This window comes from Spermophilus citellus, assembly GCF_964194105.1.
Source record: "Spermophilus citellus genome assembly, chromosome: 3".
In the NCBI taxonomy this organism is placed as follows: domain Eukaryota; kingdom Metazoa; phylum Chordata; class Mammalia; order Rodentia; family Sciuridae; genus Spermophilus; species Spermophilus citellus.
In genome coordinates this window covers 152,915,757-152,938,199 of record NC_138184.1, presented here as the reverse complement: position 1 = coordinate 152,938,199, position 22,443 = coordinate 152,915,757, and the positions used below count along the sequence as shown (strand labels likewise).

General features: G+C 36.2%; 1 protein-coding gene across 4 annotated transcripts in view; it reads left to right on the top strand.

The window, feature by feature from the left end:
• The window catches only part of HDAC9 (histone deacetylase 9), an 890,491-nt gene that overhangs the window by 200,650 nt on the left and 667,398 nt on the right, over nt 1–22,443 (top strand). Inside the window, exons 1-2 of one of the 4 annotated variants that reach the window (XM_081283848.1) lie at nt 3,805–3,944; nt 10,685–10,774. The exons of 2 other annotated variants lie outside the window; for them this stretch is intronic. In XM_081283848.1, the coding sequence (XP_081139974.1) occupies nt 3,929–3,944; nt 10,685–10,774 (106 nt within the window). In that variant the 5' untranslated portion in view covers nt 3,805–3,928. Of the gene's footprint in view, nt 1–3,804; nt 3,945–10,684; nt 10,775–22,443 lie in introns of those variants that run through there. One more of the 4 variants, XM_081283852.1, reaches the window with a different exon arrangement.

Sequence of the window (22,443 nt, the reverse complement as noted above, 5' to 3'; positions counted from 1 at the left end):
TTTATAATTTGGTGGAAAATAAGTTTTCATAGGAATAAAATGTGGTCCAGGATTCAGCAGAATGAAGGATAAGATTGGCAAATAAGGAAGTTTTATAAAGTATTTTCAAAGTTTTAGAGGACCTTAATAAAATAATTTTATTGAGTTAAACATGACTCAGCTTCTAATATTAATTTTGTAAATAGGAAAAACGTAGTTAAATTACCAAAGCACCTTCATTTTAAAGGTTAATTTTATTATTATTATTATTGAGCTCATGGGGAAATTTATTTTTTACCCTTTTAAAAATGTTAGCTCTTTTTAAACCAATGTACAATTATTATTTAGCTGCTTTCTATGATATGCATTTGGATCTGTCTGTGTGGGCTCTGGCTACCTAATATAGGAGACAAAAGAATTCTTTATGTATTTGTAACAGAAGGTAATGAATCTTATTATTTGGGCACGTCTTTCTCTGATTTGGAGACAGTTTAACTTTTACATCTAGTCTTTAACTAGTGCTTGAGATGAGTGTGACTAAATATTTGAGAGGAATTTCATTTGTTCATTTTAACTGTGGCCCTATCGGAATGTCTTCAGAGCATATCATAGCTAACTTCTCTTCATTTTTAAATTAAAATATACTTTCTGTCATTTATTTATTAGTGTAAAACCTTATGTTCATTTCATAAAAATTGGAATATACTAAAAAGTACAAAGAAAAATGAAAAAAATGATATATTAGAGCTACCTATAAATACATGGATTGTAACTCTGCAATGCATCTTATTTATGTGTAATTGTTTTTTAGAAATGAGATCAAAAAGCTTAGTCATCTGTTTGTTACACTGAATATAACATTTTAACATTGCATATTTTAAAACTGTCAATAAACATATTTTTGATTGAATTGCCAATATCTAGGTCAGAGATCATTTCAGCCTGAAGATAAATTATGTAGTCTGAAGAGTGTTTGTAATCTTTTAAATTAGATTTCACGTAAAAATCCAGAGGTCCATGTTCTCTTGAAAGATGGAAAGTTTAGCAATGCTGAACCTCATATTCCTGGTTGGCTGCAGTTGTGGGAGCTGCCTGCTTTAGCAAGGGCATGTGTCCTAAATTTATTGCAGTCCTTCCCTAATCTGTGCTCTTGATGTCCCTGCCCAACTCTCAAATCCAGAAGAATTTGCAAAGGCAGGGATTTGTCTAGTGTAGTGGTTTTTAACTAGCCTTCCTGGTCCTTTGGAAATTTTTGGAAATTCTTCATGCCACTGTGCTTAGAGGGTGCTACTGGCATTTAGTGGGCTGGGGTCAGGGATATGGGGGTCCTGTAACATGAGGAGCAGTTCTGTACCTGGAAGAAGTTTTCATGTTTCCTGAATTTTCAAATATCTTTTGGGACACTCAGATAGGTGAAACACCTGTTTATAATTATTTGAGTCTAGAAACAAAATCTATTGCACTTACCAAAACTTTTATTTCAAAGTTAGCATGCATTGAATTTCTTGAACCACAACTACTGTAGAATTTCAGTTAAGATTGTTCTTTGTTCATTATTTCAAGGTTTGCTATGAATTGTCCACTACTTAGACAACCATACCACTGACACCAATGTGGGCTGTGGTGCTTGAGTGACACACAACTGGGTTCTGTCTGTGCATTTCCAGCTCCCTTGCTCAGTAGAAGAGAAGGAAGGTTGAGAACTCCTTTAAAGTCTTCTATGAATAAGGAATAATCCTCAGGTCCTATAAGAGAATACTAACTATGCTTCATGTTTTCTTTACCTTTATAGTTTGTAATTTGCCTTGGCATGTTATCTGGATTTCAGTTAATCTTATTTTCCTTTTATTTTATCGTGTGCTTGCAAGTCTACTTTATTATATTTATTCTAATACTAGATTTTATCCTAATGTCCACTCAACTATTAACCTTCCAGTCTTTTACTTTCTACCCTTTTTCCAAGGACCATCTTCTTATTTATTTCTTATGAGCTCCAATTTACTCATTGGTAATAGAGAAAACACCAGAGAACTTCTTAAATGGGTATATACACCTGCCTGGAAGTACTTTATTGACTTTCAAAAACATACCTTATAGCAGTTGGTTGTATAATCTGTGAATTTCCTTTTTAAAGGGTCTGTGAAAGAGGGCAGACAAAAAACTTGTTTCAAAAGTGGGGCTTAGTGCTTGAGAAGCTTGATACTCTAGGTGAGTATCCAAGACAGTATAAGTGCTAAGAAGCTTTCAGTCTTCTGGGAAGACATCACATAGAATAACCCCTGACTGGATTGGGAGGATGCTAAAGGGCACTTAGGATTTCTTATGGGGCCAGCAGACCCATGTGATTCTGGGAGGAAGACTTCCAGGAGATGCTGAAGAGGTGTGTAAGCCCAATGGCATGTGGGGGTGGGGTGGAGATCTAGGAGGGGGCTTGTGACCACAGTTCTTTTCTTCAAACCTTTTTCATTTTTCCTTCCCTTCTTTCTTCTTTAGAGCTTTGTCTTTTCCTCTTCCTTCCCTGAAGGTGCAAAGCCGCCGATAAAAGTGAGAGGAACTAAAGCCATAGGTTATGATTGTACCGTGTTGGTTTGGGGACTTTGTTTTCACCCTGAACACAGACAAATATAAAGACCTTAGGGGTTGGAATGATGCCCTTGTTCCCCTTCAGTGGGATCTCAGAAGAAAGCATTGCTTATATTTCACTTTGTTATACCACATTTCCTTAGGTCTGATTAGAAAACATTTATTTATAGAGGTAGAAAATAAATGCAATAATTCTGCTCAAAGTTATTCTTTTTTCTTTCCCTTGTTTCATTAGGTGAGAAACACTGTGTTGGGAAATACTAAGAAGGGAGGGCGACAGTCGAGGACTGCTGGTTTCCTTAGCCTGTCCCAGCTTACTAAATTTAACTCTTTTTTGTGAAACCATCACCACATGTGAATATAATATAAACTGTCAGAAATTCTCTGAAGGGACATTTTCTCAGCCAATCAAAAGCAAGGGTTAATGAGCCTTCGAGATGATTTGGTTTTCATACATTCTTTTTTTTCTAATTCCATAATCCTTAGATATGGTGGGAAATATACTTCAAAGTGAGTACTCCAGATTTAATTCAAATGCCACCCATTTAAGTAGCTCAGAAAACTGCCTGATCTAGGGTTCTGGGGTGACAGTGTTTTATATATGTTGCAATCTTTCAGAGTTGGATCAAAACATCAAAAGCTTTTTATTTCATTAAAATATGTCTCGGGCTCTGTATTTCTTCTCTTGTTGCAGGCTTTACATCTAGGACACAGTTCACAGCTTCTTCTTCAGGGAATGTTTAATTTTCCCTCATCCAAAGGCTTGTATTTGCTACTTTGTCCTGTATTTTAATTACCAAGCTCCAGAGGAAGAGAGTGGTCTGAGCCAGGGCCCCGAGTTGTGGAAGTTTCTATATCCGGTAAACTGGCTCCATTCCAGGGCAGAATAATTTATCAACAAATGAAACACCAGACACTTCCCACACGTCCTCTGATTGCATTAAAAAAAATCACTCCCTTTCCCACCCAAATTGAGTTTGCTTAGAGTAGAGCCAACAGGCATTCTCTCTCTTCCTCCTCCTCATTTTGTTGCATGGCTGGTTTCTGTAGTCTATTAGACTTCTTATTAATAGTAAGATGTTCATTCATTAACTCTCTCATGCCTACAAGCCAGATACAGTTGCTCTCTCTGCCCCCTCGTTATGCTGTCTTCATAAAGTCATGCCGTAGCAAGGAAATGAGCTGGAAAACTGATTTTGCTTCTCTAGCATCAGGTACTATTTAACCAGTGGGAGGGACTGATAAAATTAGCAAGTTGACTAACCACTTCCCTTCCTTGTGGCTCTTTAATATTATAACGGATACAGAAAAGTTCAGAAGGACTGGGCTAGTTTTCGAAACCACAGCACACTTTGGTAAAGAGGGAATGCACAACAGAACGGGTGAGTTTCTTTCTTTTAAGTTTTTAAGAGAACTATGAAAAGGAAATTGGGGTGGATGGTTTTAAGTTTGACTTTGCAAATAGTATTTAGTAATTTGTGGGCTGTGGAAAGATAGACCTGCTAGGAGAAGGGAGACAAAAGCTTTTCCAACCAGCAGCAGCAACAGCAGCAGCAGCAGCAGCAGCAGCAGCAGCAGCAGCAACAACAGCAGCAGCAGCAACAATAACAACAACAAAAATTAGAGTGAGCAAAGAATTCAACTCTGTTAATATCTTTACTATTCCTGATAGGGAAGATTAAAATATTTTGAGAATATTTTTACTAGAATTAGTAAATTCTGTTTTTGATCAATGAGTTCCTGTACTCATAGTTCTTGAAATTTAGTGTTGTCAACAGAGGCACTGTCTATGGAACCTCAATGTCCCTCTGGATCCTGACCAGCTAAAGGTCTTCAGTTATCTTCTTCTTTATGGTTGAAATTTTTATTATTTTTAAATTTTTGATAACACAGAATTTCAAGCAAATGAAAATAGAATGAGTAGCTCCCCATGCACCCCTCGCACAGCTCCCACAGTTAGGAGCTCAGGCCCACACTGTTTCTTCCACACCTCTGTGCTGTGTACCCCCTTCACTCTTATTGAATTGCAATATTTTGAAATGTGCCCATAGTGAACAGTAAATGAAAGCAGCCTAAAATCCCCTAAAGGATCACACCAGCCTGGTAATTTAAGTTTTAGAGAAATATTATTACAGAAAATTGAATTATGAATCACAGAAAGCAAGACTAAGTTTCTAAGGGTTGGTTTTTCCAGTGAGAGCAGGAGTAGATGATAGGATTTAAGATCATGAAATCTGAAGCCAGACTGATTGAGGTCACATTCTCAGTCTGTTGTGATACAATGTCCTTGAGGAAGTTTCTTAACCTTTTTATGCCTTGTTTTTCTCACCTGAAATTGAAGATAATAATACTGACCTCCTGAGGTGAAGTGCAGGTAAAGACTTATAAAAATGCCTAGGAACAGAGGCTTTTGGCCCCCCAATCAGGGTGATGTTAGTGTTGAGATCTGTGCAAATAGCCAAACATTGTGCCCGAGAACACTTGGTTGTCTCCTCACCATTGCTTTTCTCCTAACTATTGGATAATGGAAAGCTGGAAAAAGTCTCCATAGAGAGTGATTTTTGTCCTGGACCTGGGCAAACTCACCACTCTTGCCCTTCACCCCAGCTCTGAATTAATTCTGAAAATGAACAGTGTCACAGCTTGCCTTGTCCACCTTCTCCCTTTGAGAGGAGTAGAGGAAGTAGACACTTGGCTCAACTCAGAACAAGGAACAGCATATCTGCAGGAAGAGCTCAGTCATGGGCCTCTATAATCCTGTGAGGAGGTGTGTTGTGGCCGGTGTGGGTGGTTTTGATGGGAAGCTGCACCCCATCCCAGCACTTATCCTTTTCTCTCTGAAGTGGAGATCTCCAGGCTTCCTGGGCTTTCTTATAGGGCTGCAAGCTGCTCAGATAACATTTTTTCATTAGTAATGAGAATGGGGGAAATTCTGAGGCTGGCCATAAATGCAAAGGTGAGGGTCTTCTCTAGTTCATTCCATCTCTGCATCATAAATCAAATGGTAATGGCTTCCACATGCCTGTTAGTGCACTGTGTGGTGTTCTTGTTTAATCATCCCAATTTCCTTGTGTGATACTTATTGTTAATATCTTCAATTTATAGATAGGGAAATCAAGGCACAGAGAGTTTGAGCAATGTGCCTTTAGTTACCTAGCTAATAAGAGAGAGCCAGGGTTTTCTTCCAAGTCTGTCTGACTTAACAGCTTCTTAAGAGTGTTTGTCTAAAAGAAATAGGTTTATTTAAATGAGTGCAATCAAAATGCATCCATGATTCTGCTCTCAGTCTTTCAGAAGGTGAAAGTTACCCCTATTCCTTAAGCAAATTGTATGGGAAAGCTTTTGTCTGGCAACAGTTTTCCCACAGTGAATTTTCATAATGCCTAATTACAAGCTAGAAATTTGTCATAAATCTTGACAAATACAGAGAATGGTGGGGGTGGAGTTACCACTGTAATGAAGTAAATATTGAGCTGAGTGGGGTGGGGGGGAAGAAATGCTCTTTCAGTAAATTAACCATGCCTCAGTGGTAGATTTTGTTTTTCAGGCCATTTGTCTTTCTTGAGTTTTTGTAGAGGATGGGTGAAATTCATCTAAGTCAATTTTCAAGAACACATAGTGCTGTTGTAAAACAAATGATAAACACTGATGCACTGCAGAAATAAAAATTGGCTGAATCTTCCGGGAGGTGCTGAAGAGAACTGGGACATGCACAGTCAGACATTTTAGAAACCTGGAATTGACTTTTGGTGCTTTTTCTTTTAGATTACTGATATAACTGCAAAAAATAGAACTGAATGTGTGAATGAAGGAAGAGGTTAATTTCACAACTTTGGAGAATTGTTTCCCCCTCCAACAGAGCAAGGGTGTTTTTAAAATGCTTTCCTTTACTAAAGGGAACACTGTCTGGAATCTGGATCTGAAAATGCAAAACAGATATAAAATGATTGACTTGTCTTTTATCAGGCAATCTGATATGATCTACAGTCTTTCATTTTTACCTTGTTTTCCCTTCATTGTCTACAGTACTTATGTTATTTTGATAGACTCAGCCAAGCTTTCTGTACCTATAAAAACACTGAACAAGATTTGAAAATATGTTTTCTTTTTTGCAGAGGAGGAAAGGGATAAAGGGAGTTGGAGCTGCTGGTAGAAGAGGGAATGAAGTGGGAAGAGTCATTGTTCTTGGCTCCTTAGACATTAGACAAGGCAGAGGCTCTTTAATACTGGCAACTATAAACTGTTTTTCTTTTTTCCCCTCTTTCTCTCTCTAATGTTCATCTCATAAGACTGTATCATTCATAGCTCATAAAGTAAGGGTCAGGGTTGAAAATTTCTGATCTGTCTGTGGTTAGAGACAGGTTCAGAAGTGCCATTTAACTTGCTACTGCCCACTTCTCTGCGCACCAGTGTAATTTTTGATGGGCTTGGTCATCTACTGGGTTACTGAATATCAGTATCCTCACATTTTCAAGTTCTCCTTTTCTAACTTGATCTTTAACATTTTTAAATTTTTTTTGGTCACTGTGGCTTGGATATTCAATGTTTTAGTAAAGCATTTAAAAAAATTTAAAATGCAATGGTCTCTTTGAGGAAGAGTACCTGCCAGTATGGTTGAAACATGTAAAAAGGGGAAACATGTAAAAAGGCTTACCTGAAGGTGTTGGGCAGAGTCCAGATTGTTCAGGGCCTAGTAGGTCATGCTAGAGAGCTGCAAATGGTTTAAGTGCAATAAAAAGTGATTTCAAGGTTTTTGCAGGAAGTTGCAGGAGCTGAATAACATTTTTAAATTAGTTGCAGATGGGAGATAGATTCAAGAGGTACAAGAATAGAAACATGGAAACAGGTCAGAAAACTATTGCCTTGTCTAGAAATGATGGTAATCTCAACTGCAGAGTGGCCTTAGGGATAAAGACAGTGGACAGAGTGAGAAATTCTGCATAATTACTAGGACTTTATAAAGAAGTGTATGAGAAAGTGAGAGTGCAGAAAATGTCAGTTATGATCTTGTAGTGTGAACAGCTGGGTCTCAGGAGATGGTACCTATGAAGACTGGCACAGTGAAAGGAGAGCAGGCTTGGACACCTCAGATGAAATGCTTTTGAAACGTTTGAGGAAATATGTCAACTTGGCAGCTGATGACACGGAAGTGGTATGTGAAGCCATGGATGTGATTGTGTAGGGAGATGTATGACGTGAAGAAAACTCACCAAGGGGAATTCCATACTCAACCATGGGGAATTCCAAAATTTAGAAGCCGGGTAGAGGTAAAGGATCTAGTATGGGAGGTAGATAAGTGAGAAAAGAGGAAACCAGAAATGTTGTGATTTTTAGGATGACATAAGATGGTAGCAAAATCAGGAGGAAGGATTGATTACCTATATTGAATGCTAAAGAGCTAAGAAATTATTAAAAAAAACACCAGAGAATTGGAATTGGTCATAAGGAGTTCATAGATTTCTATTTTCATGAAACTGTATAGTGTTCAGGAAAACAATAATATACTATTTGTGCTGGTTTAAATTTATTTCCCTTCAAGTGTAAAATTCTTGATCCATTCAGATTCTTCATATGTGAGTTTCCAGTGACAAGGACAGCAGGTGCAATTGTTCTCAACTGGAGGTAGCTTTGTCCCTAGGACACATTTGGCAATGTCTGTGGATATTTATGATAGTCACAACTGAGGTATAAGTATGCCACTGAGTAGGGAAAGACCTGGGATGCTGCTATACTTCTTACAATGTACAGGACAACTTCACACAACAATCACTTGGCCCCAAATGTCAACAGTGCCAAGGCTGAGAAATTCTGACACATCTGCTCAGTGCTCAACATAGGGCCCTGTTGGTGGTAGATTGTCAGCATAACTCTTCTGTTAAAATCTCTAGAATGGATTTTCTGTAGAATGGATTGCCAAGAGGAAATGGGGACAAATAAACTCAATGCCTTCATGGGCTGTGGCACCAAAAGAAAAGAGTGGACTTCCTATAACTGAGACTGAAGGAGCCTACAATGAAGATGATGCTGGTTTAAGCACCATGGTAGAATGGAGGGTTTATTGACAGAAAATGCACATCTACTCAGTGCTTAACATCAGGCCTCATCAGTGGTAGATCATCACTAGAGCTTTTCTGTCAAAGGATGTGGATCTCCTACTTTATTTTTCATGGTCTACCTATAGGTTCGATCTTTGGTTTTGGTTTTCAGGTGGAGTTTGTTTGTTTAATATAATGAAGTAAGAAATAAAAGTAACTTGCATTTGTATGAACTTCTGTGAATTAAGCTCTTTTGAAGCTTATGTCCAAGTCTTATAAAAATTCCAAAACATATATTTATTGTCACAAAAATGTGACAATAAATATATGTTTGTTTTGAAGATCAGCAGAAGAAGCATATGAATACAAATAACATGATAGAGAATTTTAAAATAAAAATAAGCAAAAGGCAATAGGAAATACTCATAATGTGTTTTTAATCCATTACTGTGGATATTGCCTAAATATTCTTTTTTCCTTCTTATTTCTTCCTTTAACGTGGCTTAAAGTTTTTTACCCCTGCAGAACTAATTTTCAACAGAATCCATCTATATGTTTATAAATAGAAGACAGTGTTCCATCCAATGTTAGACTTCTTTTATCAGAACTGAAACCTTTATGTGTAGTTGGTTCCTAAGCTAAAGTATCTATTAGGGAAGTCTCAATATTAAAAAAATAATTTTAAAATTTATTAGATTGGTTTTCTTAAAACCTGTATTGACCTCCCTCTTCTTTTAAAAATAAAAAAATTTACTTTATTATAAAATTATATTTTTACTGTTAAATGTGCATGTCTGTATAACTGTAGTAAACTCCTTGATGCTTACAAACAAGGTAGGGTATTAAATTTAACCATTATCAGTAAAGTCTCCTGTGAATTTCCTCCCTTATTAGGGTTTTTATTGTTTCTTTCATTTGCATTAAAATCCTACTACATATATATGTATTCCCCAAACAAGGTTTGAAATTAGAGTTTTTAAAATACCTGTGCCTGTAGAATGGATTGCAAAGAGGAAACGGGGACAAAAATCCTCAATGCCTCTTTAAGAATGCAGGTAGGTACATGCTGTGAGATCAGGTATCAAGGATGGGGGCAGTGGCACCTAAAGAAGGGAGTAGACTTCCCCTGTGACTCTCTGCAACTAAGGATAAAGGAGAAGCCTAAGATGAAGACAACACTGCTTTAAGAGCAGGATTTATTGACAGAATCTCAGAAGGGAGCAGGGGACAAGCCGCACACATTGGTTTGGTAAGCTGTGCTTTCTTGAAGGGAGACTGTGACACCGCGTTCTCTATGTAACTTGGGCTTGCTCCGGCAGTAGGACATCTCAAATTGGCCCTCTCTGAGCAATTCAAGATGGGGATATAGTGATTTTTTGAGAGAGCAGAACTGGCGATGAAGAGATTGGAAAGACTTTTGTGTGAGAGAAAAGTTGAAGCCACATGAAAAGAAGAGAGGAGAAGGAAGAAAGAATATTTAGGCACTATCCATAGGTCATGGAAGGATTAAAACACATCATGAGTGTTTCCTATTGCCTTTGGCTTCTTTTTGTTTTAAAATTCTCCATCACATTATTTGCATTCATATGCTTCTTCTGCTGATCTTTAAAACATACATCATAGGTTAGGTTTTTGTGACAATAAATATATGTTTTGGATTTTTTATAAGACTTGGACATAAGCTTCAAAAGAGCTTAATTAGCAGAAGAACCCCAGCTGGCTTCATTGCTTGGTAAAAACATGTCATGAGCAGACATCATTTCTAGAGCTATCGTTCTTTCTATTACTTTCTGTGATCCTAAATTTTCCCATATTTAAAATAAGGAGTTAGTCTAGATAAGTGTAAGAGCATTCAAAGAACTTTTCCTTTTGTGCATTTCTTCCTCCAACCTTCATGAATCTCCTTCCTGCCTGTTAGCCGAGGATGGTTTTCACTCTGTTCTTTCTTCTCTCAAGCCCATTTAAAAGTTATGGGGCACATTCTCTTTCTTCCTAGTTCTGCTGGTTACTGATGAGAATGTGTCAATTCCGTGCTATAAGCAGGAACTCAGAATGCACTCTTATTGGCATGCTATATTCATTTCCAGATGGTGTCTGCACTGGTGCTGCATTGCTTAGACCTGAGGCAGTGCCTGGACATGGACCGTGCAGGTACCAGGGCAGATATATGCTAGCAGGTAATATTATTATTAGTTTCATAAATTCTATTTTAATCCAATTTATCAAAAATTCATAAACATAAATGAGAAATGTAAGACTGAAATTTTTACATTTGTTAATCTGAGATAATTTTCTCAAAACAAATTTTTATTTTCAAAGCAATTAATTTCCTTTAATTTGTACTTGAATTGATTATGTCCTTCAGTCAATGTTCATGTGATTTTGTTGCTGCCTAAACACTCTTGGGCATATACTATGACTGCTAGTTGTTTTAAATATCCCATATGAAAAGTTATAAAAATAAATACTAAACCTGTAATTATAGATTTGCCTATAAGAAAACTGAAATTTTATTAAAAACATTATATAAGAATTTTACAATAACACAAACAAATGAAAACTCAGTAAGTGAAAAGCATTTTATATTTACAATTAAGAGTGTGGCTCAAAATAATGAGTTAGATTTTAGACTCCTTTTTGGTGCCCAACTTTTCTAGGGTTTCCCAATGAATAAAGATATTTGTATAATTAAAATTCAGTTAATCACTGAAACTGAATTAAGATGACAGTGAATGAGCAGCCTCAGGTGTGTGGCTCTGCATTTTAAAGTGGTGCATTTAATGTTTATGCAAGAGTAAGATTTTTAAAAAGTGATTAGCACCTTGACTGTACAGCTCCTAATTTTTTTTTTTTTTTTTTTTTTTGGTAACACTGCATAAGATTTGAAGCCCTCTTTGCTTCAAAATTTGACCTATTTAGAAAAGTTCTGATAGTTTCTACGTAATATATTCTCTCAGTTTTGTAAGTGCCTTTGGGTAATATATTGAAGAGGCAAGCAGTCTCATCAAGCAACATAATGGACCTTATCACATTTCAAGATACATTTTTTTCCCCTACTACTGCTGCTTCAAGTTTTCTTCTGTGTTTAATGATACCACCCTCTACTGGCAAGGGGAGTTTTCCAGAAGTTTAATTCTCTTTGCATACAGTGTGGTTTTTAGTCTGGCTGCCATTTTCAGATCTTTTCCTTGAAATGGGGTGACATAATTTGATTTTTTACAATAAGGAAAAAAAAGAGTTTTGTTCATCCTGAAAGGATAGAGAAAGAAAGTATGTGACTTGATAGAATGAGAAAAATGGATTGGTACCAGCTCAAGAAGGCAGGAGACAACTCCTGCTTGGATGAAAAGTATAATTGGTCTCTTAGTAAAGGAAAATCCTGGGGATACATCATTCCAGTGTTCAGCCAGGGAGAGCCCAGCTGCTAGAGGAAAAGGGTCCAATAAACCCCCACCATAGTGAACACTTTTTCCTTCTTGGTAACTGTGAATGGCATATTTTAGTAGCAGATGTTAAATTTTGATGACTTGTCAAGAGACACCTGACAGGTAAGATACTCTTTACTACCTCTACTCTTTGCAACCCTTGAAGTCTCAAGAGACACTAAGTAACTTTACCAGGAACTCAGATATCTGCACCCTAAAATTCAGGTCTTCTTCGTGGTAGAGCTACCTCTTTCGAGATATGCTGACTTTTCTGAGCAATGTTTAGGGTAAGATCTGATCTTAATTGGTTTCACACACTGTGGAAGGCTTCCTTTAGTAAACATCAGTTCTCTTGCTTTAACAATACCTTAATGAAGAAACAATGAACTGAAGGACATTTTAAAAGTAGGTTGTGTAAGACACTTAAAAAATGTTGAATAACACATACAATATTCTCTGTAAAATACTACATGAACTAAGCAGATTATAAAGCAAAATATAGAGGAGTTATTTTATCAAAATTAATTAACTCACACTATAAGAAAATTTTTATTTATTTTTTTGCAAGGCTGGGGAATCTACCCAGGGTCTTGTGCATGGCAGGCACAAGCTTTACTACTGATCTATATTGCCAGCCTTAGCAATTAACTTAGTTTTTCACCTTTGACATATCTTCCTAAGTAAATATAAGTAAATGTAAATATAAACAAATGTCTTTCTTTTTTTTTTTTGGTACTGAGGATTGAATCCAGGGTCGCTTATCTACTGAGCCACATCCCCAGTCTCTTTTTTATATGTTATTTAGAGACAGGGTCTTGCTGAGTTGCTTAGGGCCTCACTAATTGCTGAGGCTATTTCTCAACTTGCAGTTCTACTGCCTCAGTCTCCAGAGCCACTGGGATTACAGGTGTGTGCCACCACACCCAACTAAACAAATATCTTAATAAATATAAAGTTATTGAGCTCTGTGCAGTGCAAACTATTTCACATAAACAGTTTATGTTAAAACTAGACAGATCTTTGTCTTGGTTTAGAAAAGAAATATTCTGTATATATTTAAGGAAGACAAAGTGATTTTATATATGTAATTGATAAAAAACTTCATTTTTTAATAATGATTATGAAACAGCATTTGAAAATCCTGAAATCATCAATTATAGTTAATAGCTTATACCCATTCTTATATCATGGATTATAGTTATGGCTTATACCATTCTTTAAGACCCATGCTGAGAAAGTTACTGTCAAATTAAGGAGAGTTAAATTAACTTTTCTCTTTAAAACTGAAGTTGAGAAATATCAATATTTTAATTCTGTAAGTGAAAACATTTTTTTCCTGCAATGTAGTTTTCTAAATAAAATATTCATTGCATAGGTAATATGACCATATCCTACACATTTTGTGTGAAATTACTAAAAAGAATATTCCCTCAAATTGATTCATTCAATTGGAACTTTCCTGCTTTTCAATATAAGCATCAGAATTACATTTTAAACATCATGAGCTGTTGTTTAAGTGATTTGAAGATAACAATGTATATTTTCTTACATAAAGCAAAATAATTTAAATATTATAGCCAGAGTTGCATTTTATGATGAAACATGAAGTATTCTTGGTTTTTAAGCTCATGTTGAAAGTAATTATAGCAGAAAGCAATCTAGACATAGTACATATATGTTTATTCTTGCATAAAGTGATTTAATCCTCAGTTTTATTCCAGAGACTTATTTAGGTTTCATTTAGTATCCCACTGGGATAGTAAATAGCTTAATACTTTCTTTTATATTACTATCTAGGTATTTAAATGCAGAAATGGAGACAACACTTTGACTCCTACTGTATTTGAATGTATGAATTTACATATATAAAAACATACAACAATAAATTTGTTTATAGAACAAAATAATATCTTATCTGTTTTTTGTGACTTACTCACTTACTCTATAGAGACCGTGAAATCAGAATAAGTCTGTCCTCAAACGAGAAGTGCCACCTTCTTCTCCCTTTTCCCCACCAGACACTAATGGTGTGAGTGAATGACACAATGGAAAGTTCTTGTTAATTAGGTGTTCCTGATGATAAAGACTTAACACGTCTCGGTTTTCCTATTCCCTCTCAACCATCACCAAATTCAATATGTAAGAAAATGGATCTCATAAAAATCTTTGAGCTTAGTCATTTTTTTGTACATATGCATTTGACAAAGTAATTAATTCATTTAAATGTTCAGAGACTATTGCTGTTGAAATCATATGTGCAGTTTTCTCAAATATAAAATATTAGGTGTTAAGAGCAGAGGTCTCATCATCAGTCTGATTTTCATGAATGGAAATTTAAGAGTTTAAATTTAAGAGCCAAAATGGTACAGCAATTAAGTAGAAAATGTACAGGATTAATAATACTCCCAGTCTGCTTGTTGGCCTGCACTCTTGGGTTAGGGCTACTGATTTTATGCATGTAATGCCACTTGTGATTTGTGCCCATATGCATAGTTCTCTAATCATGCATGATTCCAATGGGGACTGACTTGGCATATGTAGTTTTTATGTATAGTTTTAGCTAGAAAATGTGAAAGAATTCAGATGATGATATTGGTTGTGTGATATATTGCTTTTTGATTAAGGCATTGTTAATGTGCAAGGTATGGTTGGATCTGGGGCTTGAAGTATCATAGAAAAGACATTGGTCTCAGAGTCAGGAGGACCTAAGTTTTCACATAATCATTAACTATGTGAGTGACATTTGCAAACTGACTTTACTTTCCAGAGTTGGTTTTCTCATATAATATCTACTTTGTTAGGTGAAGTAAAATTATTATTTTTTTTTGTGGTATTGGGAATTGAATCCAGGGCCTCAAGCATGCAAGGCAAGTGCTGTGTCACTGAGCTACACTCCCAGCACATGAAAAACTTAAGTCTGAACCTAGCCTTTTAGAAGACAAAGAAGAATTGATTTTGCCTTTATGAGTCCCAGTTTCTTCACCTATAATGTCTACTCTGTAAGGTGATATCAAAGGTAAAATTAAATTATTATGTAAAGCTAGAAACTAACTTTTTAGAAGGCATAGGCAGTGTTTGGTGTCTAGTACAGTATTTGAGGTTTAACAACTGCCAGTTATTATTTGCATGAATAAATTAATGCACTTGGAATGCTGAAAGGTAGTCAGCAAATATTCATTTTATGCTCTTCTTTTTCAGAGTTCTACATCTGGTTAAGTTACTAGTTAACAATAGTTAAAACTTCAGTTAAGTAACTTTTTCATCTTGGTTTCATTTTCCCACATATATAATATTGTGCAGTTTTATCAGTTGTTCTTTCATAAATGATTTTTTTCTAAAAGCATAGATTTTCACTGGATGCAGTAGCATAAAGTTGCCATTAGAAGACTGATAGTTTTTCACAGAAAGGCTAGAACACTGGTTAATGCAACTATTGAGTGTGTAGTAACTTGATTTCCATTGTAATATGGCAATATAACCTAGAATAAGGAGCTAAGTTTTTAGAGATGGCAAAAGGGTAGCAATAGAATGAGACCTTAAACTTTTTACATTGAGAAACATAGGTGTTGACATCCATGACATGTTCGCTGTCTACCAACATTCACTCCTCATTGTTCCATGGAAATAGAGTTGTCTCTGAGCACATGGTCCACCAGCTAGGCACTACCACCTCCCGATAGGCGTGACTCAGTTCTTAAGAAATAGAATGTGAGCCAATGTGCCTCTATTGGGCTTTGAGATGTCAGTGGCTGTCTGTGTTCCTTCTCTCTCCTACTTGCTGGAACCTAAGATGGTTTGGGTCCACTTTTAACCGTGTGTTGACAATGGTGATCTAGAAACTGTCAGGGAAGCAAGGTGAAAAGAACCTTGGTGGCTGAAGGCCCCACCAACTTGAAATGTCGTACAAGAAAGAAATAAACGTCTCTGTTTAAACTACTGTATATTTATCATCTGACTTTATTGTTTTAACTGCTTAATCTAGACCCTGACTGATATCGAGTCCCATGGAATTAGGTTGATCCAGGTTCTTCCCATCATTAACAATTAGGAGATCAGATTTGAATTTCTATGCCCAGGTGCCCTCATGTGTTATGTGGTACTATTATGGGATTTTGTAAGAGCTTTAACAGTTTGAATTTACAATACCAGGTACAGTGCTAATATACTCTGTCAATTAATGTTCTTGATCAAGTTCTAAGTTAGAAATTATCATCTGGATTTTATGGGTGGGAATGCAGAGAAATGATGATTGTGTATTACTTCCCAAAAGGTCCAGAGCTAGTCATTACAGAGGCAGGTTTTAAGTTTAGACTACTTGATCCCCGAACTCACAATCTTAAGCAATATTAGCAGCTCTTAACACAATGCCTGGAAATATTAATTGATATTAATTTATTCCATAGGTGCTAATAGTGTTATTCTTTATCAAACCTTAAATGGGCATCTGATGTGGGTAAGATATTGCGGGCTATGTTGTGAGGAGCTTGAGGCAGGGGACCCGGGAGCATAAATAAGGCATTGCCGTGCAAACACTGCATAAAAGCTGAACAGAAGTAGCTTCTGTGTGACTAAGAAGGAAATCTTAGAAATCCATGAATCCTAGAAATTAGATTGTCTACCATGAGAGCATAGAATACGACACATTCCATACCGTCTGTATCAAATCAAGATTTCAAGGTGCATACTTCAGTTTCAATGAGGATAGGATGGGGAAGCTATTTTTATGTATCTAAGAATAAGTCTTGTGTTTCTCTAAGATAATTCTCAAGTGGGATGGAAGGACAGGGACCCTGAATGGAAGAGGCATCAGCATCAAGCATGTCCTAGACATTCGTATGTGCCTCACCCCTTCTTGCTTACTTGCCCACTAGGGAATCCTTCTTAACAGGGCAGTTGATGGAGTTCTCATTTTATTGAACAGAGTCAAGTGTCAGCTGGGATTTCTAAGTGATACTTTCTGATGGGCTATGAAGTTGGCTTCTGCTCACATTCTCATCCCTCCAGGCAGGAGACCTTTCGCAGCCAGCTCCATCTGGAGTCCCCCTTCTCTCCTGGTTATTCTCTTCTCCTGGATTCTTTTCCCTTTGAATCCCCCTTTTTATAATTCTAATGTTTTCTGTGCATTTGTTTTTACTTGTATATTGTCCATGCTCTTCCATCTCCACCCTTGACTGTTAATGCCACAGTAGCAAAAATCTCCATCTAACCCCAGCCAATGTGTACAGATCTTCTTGGCTAGTGCCTCACACGTAGCAGGTGCTCAATAGATAGCTGTTGAATAAGAAAATGGATGGATGGTTTCAGAGTTGAGTAAGAGAAAATTAAAATGTTTTAGTTTCTTGTACCTTCTCAACTAATCCTGAGAAATAACAAAAATAAAAACACGTTTTGGATAAATTGGCTTTTACCAAAGCCAGAAAACCATATTCCAATTTGCTAGTCTTTTCACCTTCTCTCTTTCTCTCAGCTCATATACGTCCAAAGAAATGTATCCAAACACCAAACTAAATAAACTACAACTCCCCTTTTATCAGCAGGTTTCTCTTCCAAGTCAACTGAGAGCTGTAGTAATTGATAACCATTTAAACCACTCAAAGATCTGAGGTACAAAGAAACAAACTTTCTGATCTCTAGATAGGGGCCTGGTAATTTGGAGATAATAAAAATACTTCAAGCTTTCAAAAGGCAGAAGAAAAAAATATTTCTGAGACCTAAAAATATAAATATTTACATATTTATATATTTCACATATTTATATTGTTATGCATATTATGACAATTTAGATTGTCATATATTATTAAAATATTACAAATATAAAAACACAAGCTCTTTAACTTAAGTATAATTTTAAGCACTTTAGTTTTATGTTTACATGCCCAACTAGACATTTTATCAATGTCATTAATATTGATTATTAAAGACCTGTTCATCCAATGAATTGCCTTCTAGCAATCTTTCTGAACTAGATTAATTAGAGTGTGAAGTTTAGAAAATCAAGCCTACATAGAATATCTTTAAATATTAAAGAGGAAAAAAGAGTCATGATTTTAACCTTGTTTCTGTCATAGTTGTGTGGTTTGCTTAATCATGAGCAAGCAGAGAACTTTTCACATGAGATAAGTTAAACTTGAATTCAGATCTGTTATTATTTAAGCTTTGGAGAGTTTATAGCTTAATCATTGCTTGTTCTACATATACCATACTCCCTCCTAAAGTGATATTTAACCTGAATTTATCATGTGCTACTAGATTTTAAGTATCTTAAAGGTAATAGAAAATTCACATCTTTTCTAGATTATTGGTAGAGAAAGACAAATGTTAGATATGACTGCCCTGGAGATAATGTTCTGCTAATCCTTTTCATATGCCAGACATAACAAACAGAATTATAGAATATATAAAGACAAGATTTAAGTTACAAATATTGTAGGTATGAAGGTTGCTAGCCATTATTTCCCCTCTTATTTATGCTGTCTTAAACTAAAATTCTGGAGATTACCATGAGTTTTCATGGATTAATACAGAGGCAAGAAATAAGATCCATTGAATACCTTTGTAATGCCCTATCTTCAGATCCACTTTCTAAGGCAGGCAGCACCTGTGTGTACAGACAGAAACTGAGGTCCAGAAACTCCAGGAAACTGCCCAAGTCCCATGCCTGGTGAGAAGAGAATGAGTGTCAACTCCAAATCCCAGGCTCTTGCATGTACTTGTCCAGATTCCAACATCAAATCTATACCACTCACATTTCATTGCATAATTATAAGTTTACTGAGACTTTGACCAGAATCATTGTAAAACCGGGCTTGCTTTATGGCTTTGGGAAGAACTGAAATATGTCATGTCAAGGACAATGAAATGTTAAGCCTTTTATGTGGTATTTAGTTTCCTTTGCCCCGTGCACACTTATCCTTGACTTAACACCCATTTCCTTCAAGGTCTCTGTAATGAGACCTTGCACATTTTCCAAAAAATACACTTTGTCAGTGACGGTTTATTCACCTTACTTACATAGTTCGAGGAACTGCTTGTTTAAATTTAGATACTGTCTCTGATGAAATGTTTTGACAAAGTAATACCAGCTTGATACTATTTAAAATATTTTGACAGATGGGAAAATTGTTTCAGTCTGAGTTGAGCAATACTTTATTGCAGTATTTTGCGACTTAGGGGAAAAAAATGGTAAAGGTAGCCTCACTGTTCCCCAAAATAGCATCCTGCCATCCTCCCTGAGAAGAGAAAGGCCTCCATTCACTCATAGATTACAATATGTGTGCCGCGTATGTTAAGAAATTCTTGCAGTTTAAACAAGAGGGAACATTTGGGGACTATTTCCAAACAGGGAACATTTATTGTTCTGTAAGCAAACAGAACCTAAAGAACTTTTAGAAACATTTGCTGTGATGGCATTTTATCAGAGCCTTTTCATGCCCTTGGTGAGATTGCCTTGAGTTAATGAAACAAAATCATCAGAATTTAAAACTTGCTTGGTTGAAAAGAAAAAAAATACCCTCAAATGTAATGACTTCAAAGTCTAGATATTTTAGGATGTTATTGTAATAAATTTATCTTTCAAATTAGTTACAAAGGAATAAAATGTAGATTGTTCTTGTTTGTGATGTCAAACACATACGAGGAGAGATGATAGGGCAGAGAACCAGCGGGAGCAGCATCACCTGGGAACCTGTAGAAAGGCGCATTCTTGGCCTTCTGAATCAGACCCAGGTGGAATCCAGCCCCGTGGGCTTTAACCAGTGTTCCTGATCTTTCTGATGCACCATATTGTTGGCTAAGTACCCAGATAGAGTAGAGATTTTTAGAGTATCCCATTGACCTCCTTCAATTTCTGCCATGTGGAGGGAGGAGGGTTTCGAGGGGAATGATCAGAAATGCTTCAGGTTCCTCCACACCTGTTTCAACTCTGAGAGCCTCTTTTACATAGGATTAAGTTTTATATTGGGCTCTGAAAGGATTTGAAAAAAAACTGTGATGGATCTTTCTTTAGAGGAGGACACACGATGGCCCAGAAACTCTTCATGGATTGACAGCATCTCTTACTGTGTTTCCATTGTTCTAGGCATGTATGTGACCTGAAATTGAGTTTGGTGAGTGAAGTCACAGTGGATCTGTTTGTCGGTGACAGCCTGGTGCTCAGGACTCTTAAGGAACCTATCTATGCTCAGATCAGGAAGTCGGCTTGACTTTCCTAGTTACAATGGAGGCATGGCCATAACCATTGTGCACATGGATTTGTGTTTAAGTCTTGATCTTCTCACTGTGCACAATTCAATATGTAGAAATGGGAATATCCCTACCATGTGTGTGTCCAGTAATAAATTGTATTGCCCACGACCAATTCAGGCCTCTACTTCCACATGTTACTGCAGGTTGGATCTGGATCTCATACAGGGCTGTTACTTCATGAATGTGGAATCAAAGAAAAGGAAAGTTGGTATTTTCTTCAGGTTTGTATGAGCTTGTATAACTCCCCTTTGTGTGCACAGCCACATTCACACACACAGAGTCCATCATTTACCATGTTGCCGAGGGCTCCTAAATTCAGTCTCTCTCGTGATAAATCACATTATATAAATTACTCTATCATTTCTTTCCAAATTATGTTTTTAAGAAAATTTCCAAGTAAATTGATGACAATTATTTCTATAGATATTTTTATATTATTAATTAAACTTTAAGAAGATTTGTATTATTTTAATATAACTTATTATTTATGTTAATAATATATTGATTTTGTTTACCCCTCAGTTCTGGAGAGAGATGATAAAGGTGATGACAATCAGTGTTATTACAACAAGAATTATGCAGTTAATACTGAGAAGACTTACTAAGGAAGGCAATGTTTTAAGTACAAAGTATTTTTTTGTTGAATTAATACATTTTATCCTCACAGTTAAAATATAACAGGCTTTTAATCTTTTGTACATGACCCTTAGTGAAAAATTGAGACAGTATACATATGCTTTCTCCATATATATATTATTTATACATTTATATGCATTTATAAATTTATACATATATACATTATATAATGTATGAATGGGAAAAATTGCAGATCAACTTTCATTATGGTTAAGAGTTCATATTTTCTTTTCTATTCTTTTCCATTTCATTATATTTCATTCCATTTAAAAAAAATACCAGTTGAGACTCAACAAATTGATTTCATCACTCACACTAAAGTATCGCAACATATAGAATGAATAATTGTGCCACCAGATAGCTAATATCATTACCTGTATTTTGCAGATAAGGAAATAGGTACAGAGAGGGTAGGTAAATTGCTGTCTTTAAACCCTGGATTCAGGCAGTCTGTTTCAAAATCTTCACTGCTAAAGTTATATTCTGTTTTAAAGATTGTAATACTATCAAGAAAGATACATCAAGTTGGGATTTGTTTTCTCCTAAATATGGGGGCAATATAATGGCTACCTCAGAATTTTTGAGTAGAGGAATTTAGAGATGAAGGATGGGGATATGTTGGAGCCTGGCTTTGGAGCTGCCTTTCCATCACAAGCGTCTCTCCCCTCCACCCCCTCTTTATCCCTCCCTCCAGAGTGTTTGGGGAAGTTTTTGTAAAGAGGCAGATGGAGATTAAGATGGAGGGGAAATGGCTTTTGCCACTAAAACACCTCTTGGACTACCATGGGAAGTTGACTTTAATCCCAGTAGTTAGAGAAGACGCTCCTCCAAACCTTTGTTATGTGGAGCCTCTGTGTGAGTTTTCTGCACCCATACATTTTAAGCATGCTTTAGCTCATTTCAGAAAGAAACTATTCACTGTTTTCAGGGAGAGAAAGAAATGATGTGGTAGGCCTTGTTGCTCAGATTCCTCCCTGGACGTACCATTAGATCTGAAGGACTTTTAACACAGCTTGATATTTTGAAACACAAGGATTATTCTTTTCCTGGCATGATTAGATATGTCTTTAAAATATGCCTTCAGTGTACAGATACAAAATTCAAAAATAGGAGGGCCAAGAAGTGAAAAGTCTCTCTCTCTCCCCTTTTTTTTCTTTTTTTTTTCTCTCCTTTCCTCAGAAATAATCACTATTTCTTCTCTCTTGTGCAGCCTTCCAGAATGTTGTGCTATGTGTGTCTGTGTGGGTATGTGCAGTAAATATAAACATGGTATAGCTTATGTTACTTGCTTTTTTTCCTCTTGATGTACTACTCAGAGTTTGTTCTGTATACATAAGTACTTTTTGCCTTCATCTTTTTCACAGCTATATAATGTTTCATTGTGTGAATTTTCTGAAATTAACAGAACAGACCTTCTTTGGCAGACATTGTAGATAATTTCTAATCTTTTGCAAGCCTGAATGTTTTAAATGTAAATTTCCTGTAGGGTTATGAGTCCTCTGTGTGGTCTCTGATTCTTAGCTGAAGCTTTGCCACACTGA